The sequence below is a fragment of the Thunnus thynnus genome, chromosome 22, assembly GCF_963924715.1.
Source record: "Thunnus thynnus chromosome 22, fThuThy2.1, whole genome shotgun sequence".
NCBI classification, from domain to species: Eukaryota; Metazoa; Chordata; class Actinopteri; order Scombriformes; family Scombridae; genus Thunnus; species Thunnus thynnus.
Genome location: NC_089538.1, coordinates 15,729,939 through 15,751,866, shown reverse-complemented (window position 1 = coordinate 15,751,866; position 21,928 = coordinate 15,729,939). Strand labels below are relative to the sequence as shown.

General features: G+C 39.7%; 1 protein-coding gene across 1 annotated transcript; it reads right to left on the bottom strand.

The window, feature by feature from the left end:
- Positions 1-4,308: 4,308 nt before the first annotated feature.
- Positions 4,309-21,597, bottom strand: mmp14a (matrix metallopeptidase 14a (membrane-inserted)). Its single transcript, XM_067579278.1, has 10 exons — positions 21,111-21,597; positions 12,230-12,378; positions 11,886-12,008; positions 10,854-11,161; positions 10,594-10,755; positions 9,605-9,738; positions 8,530-8,668; positions 8,195-8,345; positions 7,174-7,289; positions 4,309-6,726 (listed from the first exon to the last, which is right to left on the bottom strand). The coding sequence occupies exons 1-10, from the start codon at positions 21,192-21,194 to the stop codon at positions 6,407-6,409; spliced, it is 1,686 nt and encodes a 561-aa protein (XP_067435379.1). The 5' UTR covers positions 21,195-21,597; the 3' UTR covers positions 4,309-6,406.
- Positions 21,598-21,928: the final 331 nt, after the last annotated feature.

The window sequence follows — 21,928 nt, the reverse complement described above, 5'->3', positions numbered from 1 at the left end:
AAGTGAGGCAGACAGTGTTGACAATCTAATCCGTCAAAGCCAAACATTTGTCTTTCAGTGTCTCACTGACCAACACACAGAAAGACATTTGTAATCAAACCTGTTTACATTCAGTTGACCCCATTAAGCTGATTACAAAATCTGTAATACAACATCACTACAATGGAGAGGAAGCTTTTCTCCCCTTAGTTAAGATCTGCAACGCTATCATCTGCTCCTGTTCAAATCCAATTATTATTATATTAAAGAGGACATATTATGCACATTTCCAGGTCTATATTTTTATTCTGGGGCTCTACTGGAAAATCTTTGCATGATTCACAGCTAAAAAACTCCTTATTTATCTTATGTTGGTCGTTTCTGCAGCCCCTCAGTTCAGCCTCTGTCTGAAACAGGCAGGTTTAGCTCCTGTCTCTTTAAGACCCCCCTCCCGATGAGCCCACTCTGTTCTCATTGGTTATCTCTGCGGGAAGCTTCTTCTCTGCAGATTTCCAGCAGCTCCAGGGGCTATATGGTTCTTTTTCCTGTTCTTTACACAAAACATAAACTTCTCAAATACATCTGTACATGTTTGGGTCTGAATCCAATCTGAAATATGCCAGTGGACAACATGACTAGCCCACCAACAACCTACAGGATGGACGGCTATTTGTGGGCATGTGCAAACACTCTGACATCAGTTCAATCGGGGAAGTAGAGGAAGTAACCAACATATCTAACATAATAACAGTCCATGAATGACAGAAAATCACAAAACACGTTATGTCTCCTTTAAACTGAAATTTAACACCAGCTGAAAATCTTGTTTTTGCTGACCTCTAGTGGTTTAATGTCTGACCTTGCTGCAGTGATGTAGAAGTGTACTTCAGGGTGTGACAGTACACCGTGACATCACTGTTGGTGTGGTTACAGGTGCAGCAGGCTTGAAACTTACAACCAGAGGAGGCAGTGAGACATTCATATTCAGCCTGGTAGCAGCTCTAATCTATATATTTTTTTTATAATAACAATGGATCAAATGCTCGTAGTGGCAAATCTACAGAGAATAGCAGTTCCCCTGAACGCTACGAAACTTTACAGCTTCTTCCAGTTCATTGTTTTGGTTGTCTCTCTGTTTCTGTTCACTCTCACAGCTTTCATCAGCGTCGTTTCCAGATGCAGCAGGCAGCTGTCCATGTTGGCTTAAAAGCTGAGTCCAGCAGTTCAGCTCTTGACCTTGGAAACAGCAGTTGACAAAACAATCTCAACTTAAGAACCAATTGCTTTCTTGTTTTTAAGCTTTTGACCATATCTGAAATCAGTTAACATACCACTTAAAACTAATTTGCAATAATTAAAAGAGTATAAGCAAAGTATGTTTTTGGCATCCCTAAAAAGTCAGAGGAAAGCTGTGCAAACAGCTTCCCTGGAGATGGCAGAGCTTTGGTATCTTGCTCAAGGACGTCTCGAGGTTAAGATCCAATCAAAACCAAGATTAAAACTGTATTTACAAAGCACTTTTTACATAGTAAGTGACACAAATTGAAAGCAGGACAGTTAAGAGATAAAAATACTTTAAACTAAAAGCAAAAAAGAACTTTTAAAATAATCTTTACGTGTCAAAAGAAACCTTATTTATACGATGCATTCTGGAAAATGTAATTGACATGAAAATTGTTTTGTTTTTTTGAGAGACTAAACCGCAGAGGATTAAGATTTACAGCCATTTTTGTCTAATGTTTGCGGTTGTTTATCCTGAGCTTGTGGTTGTTTACCGTGACACAGCGTGCAGCGTGTGAAGAGTTAAAGCAGAGAACAGAAAGCATGAGGAGAGACGGGAAGGAGGGGAGGAAAGAGCAGAGAAAGAAAGAGCAAAAACAGACCAGAGATACTTGTGGTGAGTGGAGGAGTGGTTTGAGACCGAAGCCTCATAAAAAGAACAATTTTGCAGTGGGTGAGGAAATAAGAGGGAGAAGGAGGGAGGAGAGGGATTGGGGGAGGCTGCTTGCAAAAAGATTTTTGGATAGAAACGTGCAGAGGGAAAAATATCCCCAAACCTATAAAATAAGTTATTTTACTGCCCTTCTCACTCCTCTCACCTCTCTTCTTTCAGTTTCTTTCTTTTTCTTTGACATACTGTTTGTCTTCACATGTTGTAACAATAAACTTTAAGAGGAGGGAGCCGCAGGGCGTCAACATTTCTTTGCATAAACCTGAACACACACACAAACACACACACACACACCTACACACACACACACATACACACATGCAGTATACAGTATACACACATGCAAACTGCAGCCGGGATTGGCTGAGAAGTTCAGATATGTCAAGAATACCAGATGCTTGGTTGGAACGCGCTTCTCTAAAAAAATGTGACCATTCCATCATTTTTTCCGACTCGTTCCTCGACACATGACTGCTGGCTCTGCGTCCAAAACAACCAGCGGTGTAACTGTATCCAGACTGCTCCATCTGTGGCCCTCCAGCAGCTCCGAGCTGCAGCAGACTAAAACCTGGCTGTCTGGGTGGAGGTGAGGATTTGTTTTTGTGCAATAAATTAACAATAAAATGAATAAATAATGATTCATATCCAACTGTAGGTGTTTGTAAGTTTTGTGGACCGTGGACAGATGATTGTTGGTATGAAAAGCTTGATATCATTTGATCTTTTATATTTATAGACTGTGTTTCTATGAATGGAACTTCTTGTGTTAAATGGTAATGATAAAGGAATCTACGGTGGCCCTGAGAGGTCAACACACTGCAACTTAGGAAACACATGCAAATGGATAAAACAAAAGCAATTTGATGACACATGAAGTATTTAGATTAAAAAGCTGCCAAGTTAGAAAACACAACCAAATACAGAAAATTGGTTTTCTTAGCGTTTTCCTCCAAATGCTGCTACTGTGATGTTTCTTTTTCTTGTGTTTGGTCTTTTTGCATGTGTGTTGAGCTTTCAGGGCCACCATAATAATCACCAAAGACACAATAACCAGTTGTGTTTGTCCCCGAAAGTAGCACATAACAGAAAAGGAGAAGGAACTGGAAAAAAAGTGTAAAAATTGCAGTTGTTAATCTAGTTGAAAACTCAGACTGAACCACTGTGAACCTGAATCACCCCTAAACAAAACACATTTCCTAAGAAACATTTTAGGGAAAAGAGGTAGTGAAGCTAAGCTTCAGCTCTTAATGACATCAGTCAGTGCCCATCTTGCATCATCTCCTCTTTGGCACGAAACAGTGCAGTACAGAAGTTTCTTTATGCCAACTTTTAAAATAGATACATTACTAATTTTAATGGGCACATCATTTTTTTTTCTTGTCATGGGCAGGGCTACTCAGCCTATGAAAAGAGTTGTGATTGTTGTAAATTGTCTTGTCTGTTGCTCTAAAAGGAACAAACAACCCCGATGATGTCACTGTGAATTCCACCAGAATTTCCCTGGATGTGACTCCGAAAAAGGATGTGATGTTGAAAGAGAATAACAAAGTTGTTGTTTGGTAGTGTGATAATGGTGACACAACACACAAGAATAATAAACTCTTCATTTCCAAAAACACAGTGCGGCAGTGTTTCTATTGGCTGACCGAGCACATTCGCATGATCAACGATGAACAAAGGTGAACTTTGACCTGTAAAACAACTGGAACTGGCTGAACATCACCCCGAAACAGGAAACGCAGTCCGTCGGGATTCAATAGAAGTGAATGAGAAACGGAGCCAATATTCATTAAATGGAAACATAATGTGACTCCCAGTTTTAGGGAAGAGTACCCTTTTAATACATACGATTATTACAGTATATACTTTATAGTTATAGCGTGAAGCATGTCAATCAAGACCATTAAACAGATGTTTGCATAAATCAAGGTTTAAATCTTTTAAATCTTGATTCTTTATCTCCAACCGTTTCAAGAACTCAAGCAAAACAAACTTGTTTTCAGCTCGACTACCAAACACTTTTGGGTTTATCGAAGGGTTTTGAAAGGATTCGGTCGGATCATTGATGGGATTTTGTTAACACATACTGTGAAAGAGCATTTACCTCTTTTCAAATCCTGACCACCTGTTTTTCAAAAGTACAGAAAGTAATTAGACAATATGGATAAATTGATCAATAAAGTGGTAGAATTACATCTCACCTCAATATCTAGTAAATATTTGGTATCTAACATGAGTTCTTTTTTTAATTTCAGTCAAAATCAAACATTTCATCAGCTGAAAAGTGCATTTAATATTGTGCTTTTCTGTGTGTAAGTGCGTTCCTGTTCAGACACTGACGAGGTTTTGAAAGCATTGAAAAAAAAATATATGACAGATTGTAGAAAATAGTTTAATTTTACTTTATCTAATGAAATACAAAAGTGAAAACAGGCAAGAAAAAAAAATCTCATTCCATTTTATTGATATGATCATCATTATAAATATCATTACCATTATCATTGTTATTAACTAAATCAATTCACCTTCAATTTTGATTTGTGTATAAAACAAAACAAAACAAAAAAAACCAAACATTGAGCACCATCTGTGTCAAAGTTCATAAATAGCATTGCTTGTTATCCTGTGCCGACGTCTGGGTAAATTTCGGGTGTTTCAGAATATTAAAACTCCCTGAAATCACATTTACCCCCCTCATCTGATCTAATTCACCGCACGCTGAATGTAAACTGGGATTCAATTCCATCATTGTCACGTTATGCCTCTGTCCAGCAGGACTCCAAATGACAATGTACAAAAAGCAAAAAAAAAAAAAAAAAAAAAAGTTATTATAACTTTACCAGGAGAACAATAATAACAATAACCATACTTATAATAATAATAACAATTTCCCATAAAAACGATAATAATTAAAGATTGCACCATATTGTTGGAAACTGTACCGCTTACTCACACATTTAGACGAGCCGCTCTGCTCGTTAATAGACAACAAATGTACTGGAATGTTTGTTATTTGTGAGATAAAACATCACATATTTTTTTTATTATCTTTCCCATCTGACTGCTTGCACTGAAAGAAGAGTTTTGGCTGCAAGTCTAAACGACTCAAGTTGTAGTTACATACTGTAGTTTTTGTACCAGAAGAGACTTTTCGACAGGGTGGGGGGGTGCAACCAGATGATTAAGAGGGGGGGGGGGGGAATCGCCTCACAGCCCCAAGTTAAGTCTGACTTTTGTGGACATAATCTTGGTTTAAATGATACCTATCTCTGCATGTTGAAAAGTCTGCATCAATCAATACTAACACTGTGCATTACGGCTGTGCTGTTACACTCAGCTCCATAAAATCCATCCAACAATCAGGGAGGTAATTATTCCTAAAACTGAACACGGTCTCCATCTTTAGCAACTGACTGAGTACCTGTGAGAAAGGCAGGCGTTAGCAGAAGGGAGAGAAACCTCTTAATAGTATTAGGGCTGGGTATCATTTCTCCAAAACAATGCATATACTGCTGCACCTTACTTTGAGAAATACAAAGCATGCTTTTCTACAACAAGAAATATGTTTATTTAACAAAAGAAGCCAAAGATCTCAAATCTTAAATGTTGTCTTAACACATGCAGCTGTACATAAGATTTACCAAAATAAAACAGTCAAAATCTGACCTGAAACTCAATGCCACTTTAGGTATTTGACGGTTTTCGTGCTCGTGATGTGGAGACATTTTAAACAATACCAGAGCTGTATGAACTTTGATACCCAGCCCTACTTAGTGGTAGAAAAAAAAAATACAGGAGATATTGCAAAATGTTGCCAAAACAACAGATTTAAGAGCAAATGTAATGTCAAAATGATGAATTAAAGTTAAAAAAGTAAAACTCCCCGACAAAAATATCCCCAAAAGTTTGACAGCAAATGTATTTTAGAGTAAAAACTCTTTACAAATTTCTGAGTAAAACCCAAACTGAAAAGCACAGACTTGTGAAACGTGATGAAACTAATGAATCAGACAGCAGTTCAGCTGGAGTCGTCCAGTTAAAGGAGAAGAAGGAGGGATTTTTTTCTTTTTTTTTGAGGGTTGTGAGAGAGGAGAGGCGGGAGGGAAGTCATTGATGAAGTCTTTTTTTTTTTTTGTATATTTCCCTTTCTCTATGTGAGATTGTGGGTATGTTCTTAATCTCTGAACACAGAACAGTACATGTAAATAGTTAACATACAAATACACATTTTCCTGATTTCAGTTTCTAGGGCCTTTTTTTTTTGAGAAAACTCTGTTGTGGCACATACAAACCACCCAAACCTTAACACATCGTCCCTTTTTTTAAAAAAAAATCCCTAATCATCCATCTTGTCTCCAGTTGCTCTCTCCTCCTCTTTCATTTCTTTCCCCCTCTCAGTTTCCATCTTCATCCGGCCCTCTTTCTCCCTCTCTTTCTGTCCCTCTGTGGCAGTCTGTCAATCACCCGTCGCTCTGTCTACACCTTGTCCAGCAGGGATCTCTGGCAGTACAGGAGACGTCGAGGCGTGCCGTACTTCCTGAAGAACAAAAGCGCTCCCAGAGTGACCACCACCAGCACCAGTAGGAGGAGAGGGATCACCACGGCTATCGGCCCGGCCCCGCTCTGCGATTCGTCTACCTCAATGATGATCACCTCCTCGTCCCGACCCTTCTTGGGCTCCTCGCTTTCGCAGCCCATCCAGTCCCTGAGCACAGACTTGGGGTAGCCGGACTCCACCTTCATGTACTGGTTGTTGAACTTCCAGTACTTGTTGGCTTTGTAGAAATACGTGTAAGCTGTGGAAAATGGAGAGATGGAAAAAGCAGGAGTTAGTTTCATGAGTTTTTTTCCGGTTTTGAGTGGAGAAAACACAGCAACACAACTGTTTTTTGGGCTGGAACTGCTCTAATATCTAAGCTTCACACTGTCATTTGTATTTGTCTCAATCTAAATGATGAATTTCTGATTAAATCTAAAGTAAAATATGTCCTTCTGCATGTCAACATCAGGTTGCATCTTAGTTTGATGATCATTTCTGTCACTTCTGCCCCTAAACTTCGTCTAGTGACTTCTGCACATAGTCTCAGGATCATTTTTTACATATATACTGCGTTTCTAAGCACCATTTTCTTATAATCTAAGTGACTCTTCTTGGTTGTTTGACCAATCTCTGTCTGGCTCTGCTCATTAAGAAGACTTTGGTGCTTTGTAAGTGAAAATGTGTGTCAAGAGTGTTAATTTACATCCGTCCTCGCTCATGATGGCAGCTTTCATGTTGTCTGGTGCTCCGCTCCACGTGCTGATAGGCTTTGGATAGCCTTTGTCCACAGTGCGAGTCTGCTCGTTGAAACGGTAGTACCTGCAAATGCCACAAAGAGGGAAATATTAAAGAAATACATCTTGAGGAAACAGCTTTGGGTGATTAATTGCTATGACTGCTGCTGGGGCGTCCTGGTGGGACGTGACCGTTAGATGCTAAAATGTTCCTGTTTCGTGTTTGTTCTCGCATTTCCTGTCAGCGTTTTTGAAAAAGCTAAGAAAAAATGCTAAGATATACTTAAAAAAATGAAAATCTATGCAGTTTTTGGGATATAGTTGCTTCTCTGGACACTTTGAAATTGAATTTAAGGGTAACGCTTTACTTAAAGTCCCTACATTTATAAGCAGTATATAAACAGTTAAAAGGTTTATAACACACAATAATGCAGATATGAGGATATTTATAAGTGTTGATTATTTAATAACAATTATAACTTCTCCTATAAAGACATATTTTATATTGTTACATCTGTGTTTTACTATATTTTCATTCATTATCTGTCTCCACTTATGGCTGCCCACAGGAGAAGTTATACATCAATAAAACACTTCTATCTACATTTCACCACATTAAAGTGTGTTATAACCATTTATTATACGCTAAATAGGGGTTAAAGTGTTACCCATTTTAGATAGGAGAGGATAGATGGGACCTGTGATTGTGAGTCAGAGAAATGAAATGTTGGAGGCCACGTTGACAGATAAGATGGTAGATGTATAACAAGTTGCAACAGGTTACTGCATGTATACAAAGAGTATGAACCTTGTTTGTATAGGAAATGGAAAGACATTCATGCTACAGGAATGTTCCTGATAGCTCATAAGATGGCTATAAAAATACCGCAAGTGTACGAGGACAATGAGGAAGAATTTGTTTTTCAATATGAGGACCATATGGGGAAAAATAAGAATAAAATATAAATCCTGACTAGAGGAAGGACTCACTTGGTGCCTCTGAAGAAGTACGTCTGTCCTGTTGGTGTGTAGAAGAGAGCAGCGTCTAACTTGTCTTTGGGTAGACCAGTACCCAGTTCTTTCAGGCTCTTGGGGGAATCCTTATCCATGCTAGACTCACTGAAAACCCAGTATCTGTCACCTGGAGATGGAAGAAAGAAAAAAAAAAAAACAGGAAGATGAAAAGAAAGGCAGATAGAAAACAGAAAGAAAGACCAGAGGAAAAAAAAGTCGTAACAGTTGACACATGAAATTCATCACTTGAGCAGCTGCGATGACGCCGCCATCCTAAATCTGGTTTCAATTTATTCTCACAGGGAACCTGCCTTTGAAGAAGATGAATTTCCCATCATCTCTCTCATAGGCGGCATTGATGTTTGCTGGCAAGCCTTTCCAGAAGTGACCAATGGCCATGGGATATCCTGGCAGCACTTTGTTGTTACGCACACGCCAAAACCATTTGTCCTACAAACACACACAAACACACACACACACAGATAGATGATATTAGACAGTAGAATATATTGCATGATGGGATTTTTGTTTTCTTTATTTGCCTGAAATAATGCATACTGGTGCTGAAACAATTCAATTCACAAAAAGTCTTTTATTAAGCGAAAATGCCAAACGTTCTTTGGTTTCAGCTTGTTAGTTGTAAGGTTGTAAAAGAGAAGAAATATAAAGACATTGCTTTCTGGCAGGATTCAGCCCAAGACTTGCAAAATTTATGGAGAAAGTGGTCAAGTTCATACAGTTGTAGTTATTACCAAGATAGATCAATTTATAGCAGTTGAAATAGCACTATCAAGTTAGAGTAGGTAGGTAGAGTTTAAAGGAATAGTTTGACATTTTGGGATATACACTTATTTGCTTTCTTGCCGAGAGTTAGATGGGAAGATTGATACCACCCTCATGTCTGTATGGTAAATATGAAACCAGAGCCAGGAGACGATTAGCTTAGTTTAACAAAAAGGACTGAAAACAGGAGGAAAGAGCTAACATGCCACGTCCAAAGGTAACAAAATCTATCTTCCAGCACCTCTTAAGCTCACTAATTAACACACGATATCTCATTCCTTTAATCTGTACAAAAACCGAAGTGTAAAAATGAAAATTTTCACGGGACCTTTGGACAGAGCCAAGCTAGTTTTCCCCTTGTTTCCAGTCTTTGTGCTAAGCTAAGCTAACTGGCTGCTGGCTGTAGCCTTATATTTAACGTACAAACATGAGAGTGGAATCAATCCTCTCATCTAACTCTCAGCAAGAAAGCAAATAAGCGTATTTTCCCCAAAAGGTCAATTAATTTAAAGAGCAACATAAGATGAACAAAAATGTCTTTGTGAGTCTCAATATTTTGGGTTTTGAGAACATTTGAGGGTCTAAGAAAAATGGTTTTTGTACCTTAAATACAAACTTCTCCCCTCTGAGGATAGCGATGGTGTCAAAGTGTCCCTCACAGATGTCTGGGCCGTGCTCTGGCCTGATGGACGGCTTTGTGGGTCGAGGGGGGGGAGGGGGAGCTCCGGACTTTGTTCCTGTGGGAAAGATTTTTGTGAGAGACAGAAATGGTTTATTTGGAGGAAGACCACCCAACATGTTTCAAATGATGCTTGTTTTATATTTTTACTCTGCTATATGCACATATAGATCTTTTATAGATGCATACTTTAGATGTTTTATGTTTTTGGATTGATGCTTAATGTCAGATTTTATGTCCTGGTCCTGAAGAAACAACAAAACTTTAACTTGAAACTATGTAGTGCTCTAGGTACTAGGTACTATAGGTATTATGTGTCTTTCTATCAGTACAACTAAACCGATATTGATAAAAGAAACAATGAATTGACCTTTAAACACCATCTGTCTTCTGATAAATTAAACAAACTGACTATTTATGGTCATCATACCCTTAAAATGAATTTGGACGTAATGTTTTCAAGGTTTTATCACATTGTTGGACTAACAGACTGCTCTAAAAGTAGGTAGACAACATATTTTTTTAACTGCATACATTACTTACGTACATATATATCTTTTTTATATATTAGATGTTCATATTCATGAAATATTTCATAGCACTAACAGTCTATAAGCTGCTACAACATTAAAATAAAGGCCTCCATAAGGAACATCACTACTTTTGGTTCCCAAACTTGGGGTCGGGACCCTGCAAGGTGCTGCGAGATAAATCTAAAGGGTCATGAGATGATTAAAAGAATAATAAAGCATAAAAAATGCATGAAATTATGTTTATTATTTCAGAATATCCTCTGATCTTTGCATTTTTCCTTGTGACCTGCTGGATAGTTTTACCTCAAAAAATGATTGAAATAAAACAAACTGTCTGGTAGGTCAAAGGTCAAAATAGCTGCTCTAGGAGATCAACCCACCGTAGACGGCCTGGATGCCTTTGCGGTCGTCGTCGGGGAGCTGGAAGTTTTCAGTATCAAACCACTGGTAGAAGGGGGCCATGATGGCAGAGGGGTTGTTGGAGTGCTCCAGACCCAGAGCGTGACCCAGCTCATGGACGGCCACCAGGAAAACATCATTACCTTCAACGAGAGGAAGAGGAAATTTAGTTTTATCAGTTAAGATGACGGTAAACAAAACAAACTGGATCTGTTTTGCCCTCCACTCCTCTTTTTCTTACCTCCCTGGTCGACGGTCCCAGTGGTCCAGGGCTCGGCAAGGTCAAAGTGCGTGTCTCCTCCGATGCCGTGGCCGGGGAAGTAAGCGTGCGCCAGGAAGCCGCCCTCGCCGTCAAACGGTGTGCTGTCTCCGTGGAAACCCTCCGCGAAGGAAAGCATGATGTCTGCGAACTTGTCAACCTTGTCCCTGATGTGGCTGTAGGGGATCTCTCTGAAGGTGAGCGGGATCGCGCTCTCCCACACCTTGAAGGCCTTTCGGATGGCTTCGTATGTGGCGTGTTCGCCAACTTTTGGGGTGTAGTTCTGTATGCTGTGGTAGAGAACACAGACACTGGGATTTAGGACACTAAAGGGACCAGTCCTGCAGTCTTACGTCTTGGATTCAGTGTTTTAAAAACAAGCATTAATATCTTGAAACAAGAATAAAGCAGATCACTACGGTTTTATTAGGAAAATGTCACTTTAGTGTCACTTTTTGCAATTTCTTAGTAATATTCTTTGTATTTTTACTCTTTATTCAGTACCTACCATTCATTTGTGGACCATTAATGTAATATTTAGTTGAGTTTGAATTTTGCCTGCCAGTTTAAATAATAATTAGTTGATTAGTTGATTGATCAATGCAGAGCGTTTGGTAATCGATTAATACTTTTTTAGAGCAAAAAAACAACAACAAAAACAACAAAAATTCAGTGTTACTTGCTTTAGAAATGTAAATATTTTCAGTTTTCTTAGTGCTCTTTGATAGTGAATCTGGTATCTGTTAGTTTTGGACTGTTGGTCAGATCACACAAGCACTTAAATAAACTTCTGGGAAGTTATAAGGGACATTAATTCTCAATTTTCTGACATTTTACAGATAAAACAAGAAAGAAAATAATCAGCTGATTAATTTATAATGAAAATGATGACTTTAAGCCCTAAAGTCCATACAAGTGTATCATCATATGCACACTAAAGTAGATTCACATGTGAAACTTTAGTAGTAAATCCAAACTATTGATCAGTGTTGGCGTGTGAGTGTATATTCTGACCTGAAGGTCACCTCAGACTTGTCCCACTTCAGACCCTGCACCGCATATCTCTTCCTCCTCAGGTTGGTTTTCAGCTGTGGGCCGAACTTGTCTGGGACGCCACATCGTGCCCGGCCCATCGCCCTGGCAACAGCAACATAAAATTGTCAACAATGTAAAATATTCAACTGCTTTGAAGGGCACATTTTTTGTAAAGAGGAACCACCTTGATTTCTTAGATTCTCTTATTCCTCTTGCAACCCAAATCATAAAAAATTCAGATTTTTGTGACTTTTTTTTCCAGTAACAATTTGAAACCAAACAGTTATGCGTCATAAAAACCATTAAAGTCAAACAGGACTCACTCTAACGTGTTGGAGTCTATGGAGCCGGTGACAGTCAAACCATAAAACCTCTGCATGGCTGCAATCGCCGTTGCAATGGACTTGGGTGAGCGAATAGCCTGGGCTCTGACATCACCTGGAGGCAGGTAGCCATACTGCTGCAGCCAAGCCTGCAAGAGAGGGAGAGATTAGGACAATGTTTGTCTGTTAGACTAAGCTAAACACAGATAACGTCATGAAGATGATCACATTTATACAACTTGATACTGTTTCCTCTACCAGCAAACAGGTGGACTCTCTTGTGCAAAGGTCTGAAAGACGTTTATTGGTGTAAGGTTTAATGTTTTACAGTCTGACTGCTCTCACAGAGGGAAACACTGCAGTGAGACCTTGTTTATCCTCCAGACCAACTGGTTGACCATAATGCATAATTAGCGAAAAAATCCGTCAAAGCAAATATATTCGATTGATTCTTAACAACTGTAGAAATTCTTATAAACATACTTATTGTACATCTTAATATGTTTAACTACAGATTTAAAGAACAACTGTTAACACATTCATGTTTCATTATGTTCTCCAAAACAATCAATGAGTACTAGATGTAATAACACTGAATTTACTTCTGGCTTCATATACAAACACTACACATGTATAAATATCATTATTCTCTTTTACAACTAAATGACAATATTCAATAGTGGGGAGGATTTGCAGCAACAGTTAAACAACCTAATGATATTTATTAACAGTAGTTTATTACCTGCACAACAAAGCTGAAGCTTAAAGTATCCAATATGTAGGATTTTATGTATTAATAGTTTACTTCTGAAACTGAATATCAAACACCTCTGCTTCCATAATTGGGTCACAAACTAGAAATAATTTGTCATCATTGGGTAGGTTATTAGTGGTTAACACACTGCTAAAATAGTTTTATTGGAACGTTTTTCCAATTTTTGCTACAGGACTTGACAGCACAAATTACTACATGCTGGCGACAGAAAATACTGGAAATCTACATTAACCTGCTTTAAGTGCAAGGTCTCGTCAATTAAAGAGGCTTTTAAATTAGACCAAGCATTTATTAGGGGTTTAATGACATATTACTGAAAACCATCCCTCTCTCTCTTTGAGTTTCTTGGTGAGTTATTCACTCACTCACTCCTTAGTCAGACATACCGGAGACAGAAGAAAGACCACAAGAAAACATCTTAGTCAACAAAATAAGTGTTCGGCCTCTTGTGTGAGCCTGTTGGTGTTTATCTACTTCCAGTGAACTTGCAGTGCTTGTTTGGACCTGCGTCTCTGAGCTCAGATGTATCACACAGATTGCACAGTGAGCAAGGGAGACAAAGAGTGTGTGTGTGACGGGGGTTTTTGTATAGTAAGCTGACTTGAGCAAGCAATAACAACAGTTTTAACCTACATATCCTCCTCCTTCAGCAGCCAACACACACTGAATTAACACAGCATGTTAAATTTATTATCTTTTCTTCATGTGACTGTGACATTATCCTGTTTACAAACTCTTAAAAACTAACACCAAATCCTCAAATGCCCCCATGATTTATGTTGAACTCATTATGGGAAACTTTGTTGTGGGGTCATAAGAAGGGATGAGAGACGAACTGAAAGCCAAATTAAACACACAATCTGAAAACACTGATGTCATTTTATTCACGATGACCCAGAACTCTGTCTAGACTATCGCAGCCAAAGACAACTCGCGGTCACAACGCTGGAAAAAGCAACATTTTCGGCAACATTTAAGTTCCTCAAAGCTTGAGTTTCAGATCTTCCTGTCACTGTCTACGTCTGTCCTCCTCCCCCTCTCTGTCTGTCCTCATGTCAACCAAAACCGCCACTATTTATCTTAACACATGAAAGGCCAGCCTATTCTTTCCACTGCCTACTGCTGGTGGTCTAAGACTGGACAAAGACGCTCTTAAAAGGACTAGTTAACCTTTTGGGAGAGAGAAGATCAATACCACTCTCATATCTGTCTGTTTGTGATTAAACAAACAAGATGTATCATATCAACTGGTGAGATTTAGAGGTGCTGGTAGACAGATTGTGATACCTTTGAATAGAGCCAAGCTAGCTGTTTCCCCCTGTTTACAGCCTTTACGCTAAGCTAAGCTAACCAGCCGCTGGCTCTAGCTTCATATCCCTCCCTTCCTGTCTAACTCTTGTCAAAAATGATATATTCCTCAAACAGTCAAACAATCACTTCTCATGCACATTTCTAGGTCTATAATTTTACTCTGGGGCTTTACTGGAATATTTTGCATGATTTACAGTTCAAAACACTCCTTATTTATCTTAAACTGGCTCTTTATGCAGCTCCTCAGTTCAGGCTCTGTCTCGAACAGGCTGTTTTAGCTCCTGTCTCGTTAAGGCCCGTCTTATCTCATGTCTTTACTTGAAATGGAAACTTAAACTCAAATACATCCGTAGCTGAAATCTGCGACTGGACAACGTGACAACAACCCATGGAGCAACGTTAGCAACAAAGGCTACGTAACAGACGGCCGTTTGTGGGCGTGTGCGAACAATCTGATGTCATCACGAAGAGGAAGTAGAAGTAACATTGCAAATAGAGCGTTCAGAGGGGGCTGAAGCCTTCGTTTTGATTTTCAGGGAGCATTATTACATAACTTCACCTCACGTGTTTGAATGTTTAACATGAACATCTGACGTCATACCAGTATAAAAATAGCAGAAAATCACAAAAAGCATAATATGTCCCCTTTAAGAATCAAATATGTCCCCATTTTGGAGTTCAAGGCTTAAACGTGTCTTGAATTGTGTGTTTCCACTGAGAGTTAAAGCAAATCCTCATCTCCACCACAAATTAAGTCGGGGGAATTACACCGAATTCCTTCTTTGGCGTCACTTAAACCTCAGATATCTCTCTTGTTCCACCATTAGCGCTGTTTTTCTCTTCAAAACCTTTCTCCAACAAGTGAAGGGGAAAGCAGGGGAGGGATGGAAACGCAGCAACTGGGCAGGACTACCTGGCCATCCATATACTGCCCGGGCACACACAGCTACTGTTAGTCATGTGGTGGGGCAGCGAGGCCGGAGAACAAGGTTCACTTATGATGACCTGCAGAGAGAGGCAGCTTATCCCCCTTCTCTCTGCCTCTGCATATCCCCCTCATACTCACTCGCCATTTCCTAAAGATTTCTCTGGATTATTTAAGGGTCTAGTTAATTTAATTTATCCTCTGTCTTACTCTGTGTCAATCTGTCTCTAACACCAACCAAATTTACTCTCTCTGCCTGACTGCCTGACTGCTGCTAGTGTGTCCTGTGGCTCCAGTGTGGTGACGCGTCTGCTTCTATAAAAACACTCCCCCCCACACCGTCAAGACCTCCACTTCTCTCCCCTAATCCTAAACTACTCCTTCACTACACACACCACCACCTCCACCTCCGGTTCGGACGCCAGATATCCCAGCATGCACCCCTCCTCCCTGGAACTAGCAGCAGCCACCATCAAAGCTTCTATTTATTGAGACTTGTACATGGCTGGTATTGTTGGCGTTGGGGTGGCTAGGTAGCGCTCTCCCTCCACACGACCATGTGTGGTCACAGGGCTGGCTGCTGGTTTGGTAAATACACCCCTGGGTCTGTTCAGTGTGTGTGTGAGTGTGGACTGACGTGTGGTCCAAATGTATAATGCTCAGTGAAACACAACCACCGTGATGTAAATGTTGGAAGAGGTCATTTTGGTGACGCGGCGTGATGTATACATAGATTCTGTGACCCCACTGTGACCTTACTATTCTATATAGAGCTGAAACGATTCATTGAGCGATCAATTAGTCGACTGACGTAAAATAAATCACTTTTTAAGCACAAAAGGCAAACATTCAATGCTTCCAGCTTCTTAAATGTGAAATAATGTTGCTTTTCCATGTCTTAAAGTATAGTGAGCTGAATATTTTTGAGTTTTTGACACAATTACTTGGTAAAAGGTATTTGAATATGTCAATTTGGGCTAATTGTGAGAGGCATTTTTCACTATTTTGCGATGTTTAATAGACTAAATGATTGATTGATTAATTAGGAAACTCACCAGCAAGATTTTGAAAATAACTACTCTAAAGATTTGGATATTTATTGATAATCAAATGGATGAAATACACGTTCAATATCCAGAAACTGAGATACGTATGCTGCCTGCAGCGCTGCATCGCTGCATGGGGCTGCTTGCAATCATCTTCTTCCTAAGATCAGAACAGCAAAATAAAAATCTGAGGGACGACTAAACCCAGAAAACTTACTTTAACACGGCTGTATTAACCTGCGTGTGGCCTGAGCAATGTGTTAAGTTTTTCCATGTTAGAAGAATACTTGTGTGCTGTGTGGTAACTTGATTAGAGAAAAGAAAACTCTACATGTGTCTACACAGAGTGCCAGGTCTAATGAATTAGCTTTTACTAGTTCTGCTCCAATCAAGACCCTGTGAGGTCTTGTGAGTCTTTGTTTTTACCTAATATACATCTGAAGAGCCTCTTCTACTTTTTTGTCAGTGTTCGGGCAATATTTTTTGTGAAATGGGACTTTAATGGGTCTTTAAATATAAATTTTCTTCTTCTTTTGCCTTATTTCTGTGCAGACTCAGTACATGTGAAACTGACTGAGCACTTGACCTCTTCATTCTTCTCGGTACTTTGGATAATTTGGAAATCCGCGACAAATAAGCACAAAATGGAACTAATAAAGGTTTTAAAACAAGATTTTGACATAAGGACTCTTTTCAAGAGAAGGTGTCAAGATCAGATCATGCACCTCCTTCGGTTCCCTTATCATGTCAGCTGATCTTATTAGTGCATATTCCTGAATACCTGAAAGGGCCCCAGGGCAGACTTGTACTTTAAAAACACAAATTTGCTCAATCAAGCGAGTATCAGCAAGTGAAAAATGTGACCATGTTGCTGGTGAGCATGTATGTGATGTATCACAGGACATGTGGCTGCCACCTTGTCCCACACAGTTAGTCACATTCTCATGACACTGAAGGGTGATGTGTTTTCCGGATGCACTATAAAAAAAAAAAAAGCAAACCACAAGTTCCTACAAGAGTTATAAACAAACTGAAGAAAAATTCCCTTGAGCATTTATAGCTGTTGTGGTAAAAAACAAAAGGATGATGACATTTTTATAGGAAGTTGAACTGATGTTGCGTTACTCAATACAGCATGTGAGTGTCTGAGCATAAATCTCACCAGGAATGAAGAGAAAAGAAAAAAAAAAGGACAGACAAAGAGGATTAAAGACAGCAGAAGATGATCTAAAGTGCAGAGTTACATTAGAGAGGGAGAGGTAAAGACATTAGAAAGACGAGTGGTAAAAGGAAAGTGGGGCGAGAGGGGTTAGAAGTATGGCTGAATTTAAATCCGAGGGACTGAGTCAGTTGTTCCTCTCGCTTGGTGCCAACGGAAAAAACAGAGAATTCTGCTCAAGAGTGGCTGAATCTCACATTGCCTTCATTTCTTAGCGTCTCTGACCCAGTTAGCACTCACACCGGAGCATTTACATATCTGCATGGTCAAATTATACTGACGCACTGCAACGGTATTTGGTAAATTGATATGAGAGTGATAAATACCTTTAGGATGGGTTATTGCACTATAGGAAACTGCTTTAATGACAAAAATTCCCTACAAACAACCAGTAATGGAAGTATTTTTATCTAAGTACTGCACTTAAGTACAATTTTGAGTATTTCCTCTGCAGGATACTGCTGGTCTACTGACTTTCAGAGGGGAAATATGCATTTTACTGCAATACATTTCACAGCTATAGTTACTTTGCAGCTGAATATCTTATATACAGAATATATAAGGAGCTTATAAAATATGATGCGTTGTTATAGAATAAATTTCCTAAAAGTATGAGAGAAATTAGCTCCATCTTGACCAGCTACAGCATCAAAATGATGAGTATCACTTTCTCACAATGTATAATTTCTAAAGTTTACAAGTTGTAATCAATAAGTTTTACAATCATTCATTAATACTTTTATGAATACTATTAAAAGTTGTTAAAATCCTTTTGGCTGGTATATCCTGCTTTGTAAGGATCCGTTCTGCATTATGAGTATATTAATGTTTGATACTTAAGTATATTTTGCGGAAAATACTTCTGAATGCAGGACTTTTACCTGTAAAGGAGTATTTTTACATTCTTGCATCGCTACATTTACTTCAGTAAAGGATTTGATTACTTCTTTTTTTTCCTGTTGAAGTGTTTTTTGGGGGAGTTTTTTGTTTATTATCTAATCGTGTAAGGATAGAGGGTGTCTCTGGTATGAAATGGAAACACTTCAGAAAAGTGCAACTACTTCAGGTTGTACTTATGTACATTTACTTTCCAGGGCCGCGTTTTAAGTGGCTGGCTGACTTTTTAAAGTTAGATTTGGGATCAGCACTTTCGGCTTTCAACTTTTGCCAAATCCAACCAGCTGAGCTCCAACATAAAGAGCAGTAAGAATGCAAATCTTGATCAGCATAGTGGTGAAAATACATCAGTCTTAGGGCCAAGACTCGCGACTCCGCAGTCACTAACATCACGGTGGAAACTTTTTCTGTTTGATGTCCTCTATTTATACCAAGGTGGAGCATTTTCTGCCGGTGTGTCGAGCATAGATAAGCTCCCTTTCTCCCTTGAAGTCCATCAGTTTCTCATTATGGCCGATCCAGTGGATTATTTTGACATTTCTTAAGTGACAGCCGCTGCCTGTAGGAGCAGCGTGCACCAGAGCTTGAGCAAGGCTTTTCTTTGATGCTACATCAACAAGTCAAGATAAAGAGAATTGAACCCAGATGTGTTTTGACCAGATCTGCCGGGATCACGAGACATGTGTCTCCAGATGGCAACAGGAAATCTCCGGCATTTTTTTCAGCCAGATATGGAGAGATCCTGTTTTAGACCCACTTGTTTTCATTGCTGTCCGCTTCCTCTGCTCACAAGGTCCAACTAAGCATTTTATTCAAGCAGAGAAAGGTTAGACAAGGCAAAACACGGTGAATGAAAACAGATGCTGGACGGCGCAAAGGGTACAGTACTTCACGAGAAGTGTTTTCATTTCAGAGAAAAAAGGGGAAGTCGTACTCCTCTATTGGTGGAGTTTCTCCGCTCACTCAGCATGGATTAAATGTGTTTAGCCTGTCAGAGTGAAGTCAGAGATGTTGGGCAACACTGATAAACCACAAAATTCCTCAAACTTCAGTCTCTGCTTTTTCTCGACCCTCCCAACCACCCTAAAAAGTGAGCTTCACCCATGATAATTTTACATTTACAGTCTATTACTTGTTATTTTGTCTTGTCTGTTACTCCTATTTCTCCAGTTTAGTCTACTTTCTCCACACACACGTCTATCTTTTGATAACAGGTTTCATATACAGCTCCCAGGTGATGTAATCCAGACCCCATAATTAAGGCTTATCCTCTTTCTGTATCTGACAACATCACACACTGAGGATAAAACTTTATATACATGACCTGCATCGGCGGATGAGACATCCACTCCTCATCTTGTGTGTCTTGCATTAAATGCTGCACACTAAAAACCGTCACACCGCTGTACTGATGTTGTCCAGCTGCTGTAAACAGTCATGTTTTCTCACTCTTATTTACAGACGTTCATCACTGTGTCGGTGTGTTACGCCACAGGGGGGGGACGCTGCCTGCGGCCTCTTATAAACTGTCTGACTTCTCGGAGTTATCCATCATGTCTGGCTTGACTCACACGCCAGGCACTTGTGGTCAGTGACTAAGGTCCTCCTTCACTCCTTTATGTATCTTGGGCCCACTCGCAGCTACAGCTCAGACTCTTGTATATCTTTGGTAACACTTTGAACCACCTAAAGCGACTTTTTGCTCTGTGAATCAATTTCCTATAACAGCTGGCTATTAGTGGAGCATCCTACATTTTACAGAGAAACACTTTATATCTTCACTTCCCGGCTATGACTGTATGTGACCTTATTTTTCCACGCACTTATGACCACCGGCTGTTATTGATGTTATCAACAAGGTGGACTGGAATGTTGCCGGATGAAGCAAATCTAAAATGTGCAGACAGCAGAGGCGCCCAGGATGTACCCGATCATTTTCAGAGCTGTAAGAGCCCTGATGACAAAATATGTTGTTCAGGTGACGGCTAATCTGCAGTTTAGTGTCTCCACACCGTGCAGACGGACCGCCTCACGTCCAGCTTGTTGTGAGTGCTGGACAAGCCTTCTCTCGGCCTGCTGTCTGTGCAGTCTACACAGGCAGATGAAAACTATTAACCCCCCTCCCCCGCGCCCCCACCAGTACCACCACTGCCCACTTTTCCTCAGAACAAAGCAGCTCAGCTGAGGTTTCTAAACTGTGCACTGCCCCTGCATGGTTGAATCCCCCCACCCCTCTTCCTTCTCAAGCCACAAGAGTTTATGATTTTTTTTCTTTCTTTTTTCCTTCTGTGGATGAAGTTTTATCTGTTGTTACAGTGGACACGTTTTAACAGGGAAAAAAGAGAGGTTAGGGGTGTTTGAAAGAAGGGGAATAAACATGTAGGAAACAGAAGTAGCAGTTGCAAGATGACAAAAAACACTTTTTGAAGACACTGCAAGTATGAGTAAGTGGTGTTGTGACGCAATTACAACAAAATGAGATCACTATAGTTCATGTTTTCTACTGCAAATCACTTTAAATGTATATTCTGGGATGTATTTTAGAATAAGATGACAAAAACAACATTTGAAATGGAGAAAATGGAAAATAAACATCGTTGGCACAGTATAACATGTATGGCACGCTGAATTTACGCACAAAAATCCTGTATTTTATCAATAAGCGGATGTTTTAAAAGTAAAATAACCGTTTTTTCCATCAGACTTACCTCTGCTTTCAGCACATTTGCAGTGACGGAGGTAAAACCAAAGCAGCAGAGCCCGCAGGCCACGGTGAGGAGCTGGAGGAGCATTTCTTGTATCTGCAAACTGCCTCCTCAGAGAAGTTCAGAAAACTATCTCTCTAAACAAGTCCCGCCGTGTCGACAGCAGACGATGAAGGAAAAGAAAAAAAAATCAAAGTACAATCGATCGATGCTACTCCGTTTTGTTTTTTTTGGTTAAAACGTGGCAGAAACGTTTTGTCGTATCCGCATGGGCACTTTTTTTGAGCGCACCGGGGCGGCTTTTCTGCGCAAAAGCGACTCTTCAAGAATCAGAGTCGAGCTGAAAACAACCAACAAAAAGCTAAAAGCATCGGGAGGCTGTGACAAATGCTCAGCTGTTGTTAACTAAAGCTTCATAGTTTGGCTTTCCTTTGGTAGGATTGTCTGCAGCGTGTGAGGACGTGGGCAGAGAGAGATGGATTTTCCTTTGGGTCCTCCTCCAGATGTGCAGGCGTATTTTTTTTTTTTTTTTTTTTTTTTTTTTTTTACATGGCTGCTTGACGACAGCTGACCAGGTTTATCAGATAAATGATACAGAGACACAGATATGACAGTTTGAAAGGATTCAGTAACATTCCTGGCAAACTGAAAAGATCTCTGTGGACTTTGTTTATGTGATTTACAGAAATTGACATTGCTGCACTTATTTTGACTCTATTTTAGGTTGAAAGACACATTTTCCACATTCAGAGAGGAAAAAGCTGTCAGATCATTCAAATAAAGTAAAAACATCCCGTCCTGCATCCTAACTTCACCACTCT

Bases quoted from the DNA above. Each gene is read 5' to 3' on its own strand.
- mmp14a (XM_067579278.1), bottom strand. From the start codon at position 21,194: ATGCTCCTCCAGCTCCTCACCGTGGCCTGCGGGCTCTGCTGCTTTGGT. The intron at 10,756-10,853 runs GTAAGAAAAAGA...CTCTCGTTGAAG, and splicing joins TGGGACCGTCGACCAGGGAG to GTAATGATGTTTTCCTGGTG. The intron at 8,346-8,529 runs GCAGGTTCCCTG...TTCCATCTCCAG, and splicing joins GAAATTCATCTTCTTCAAAG to GTGACAGATACTGGGTTTTC.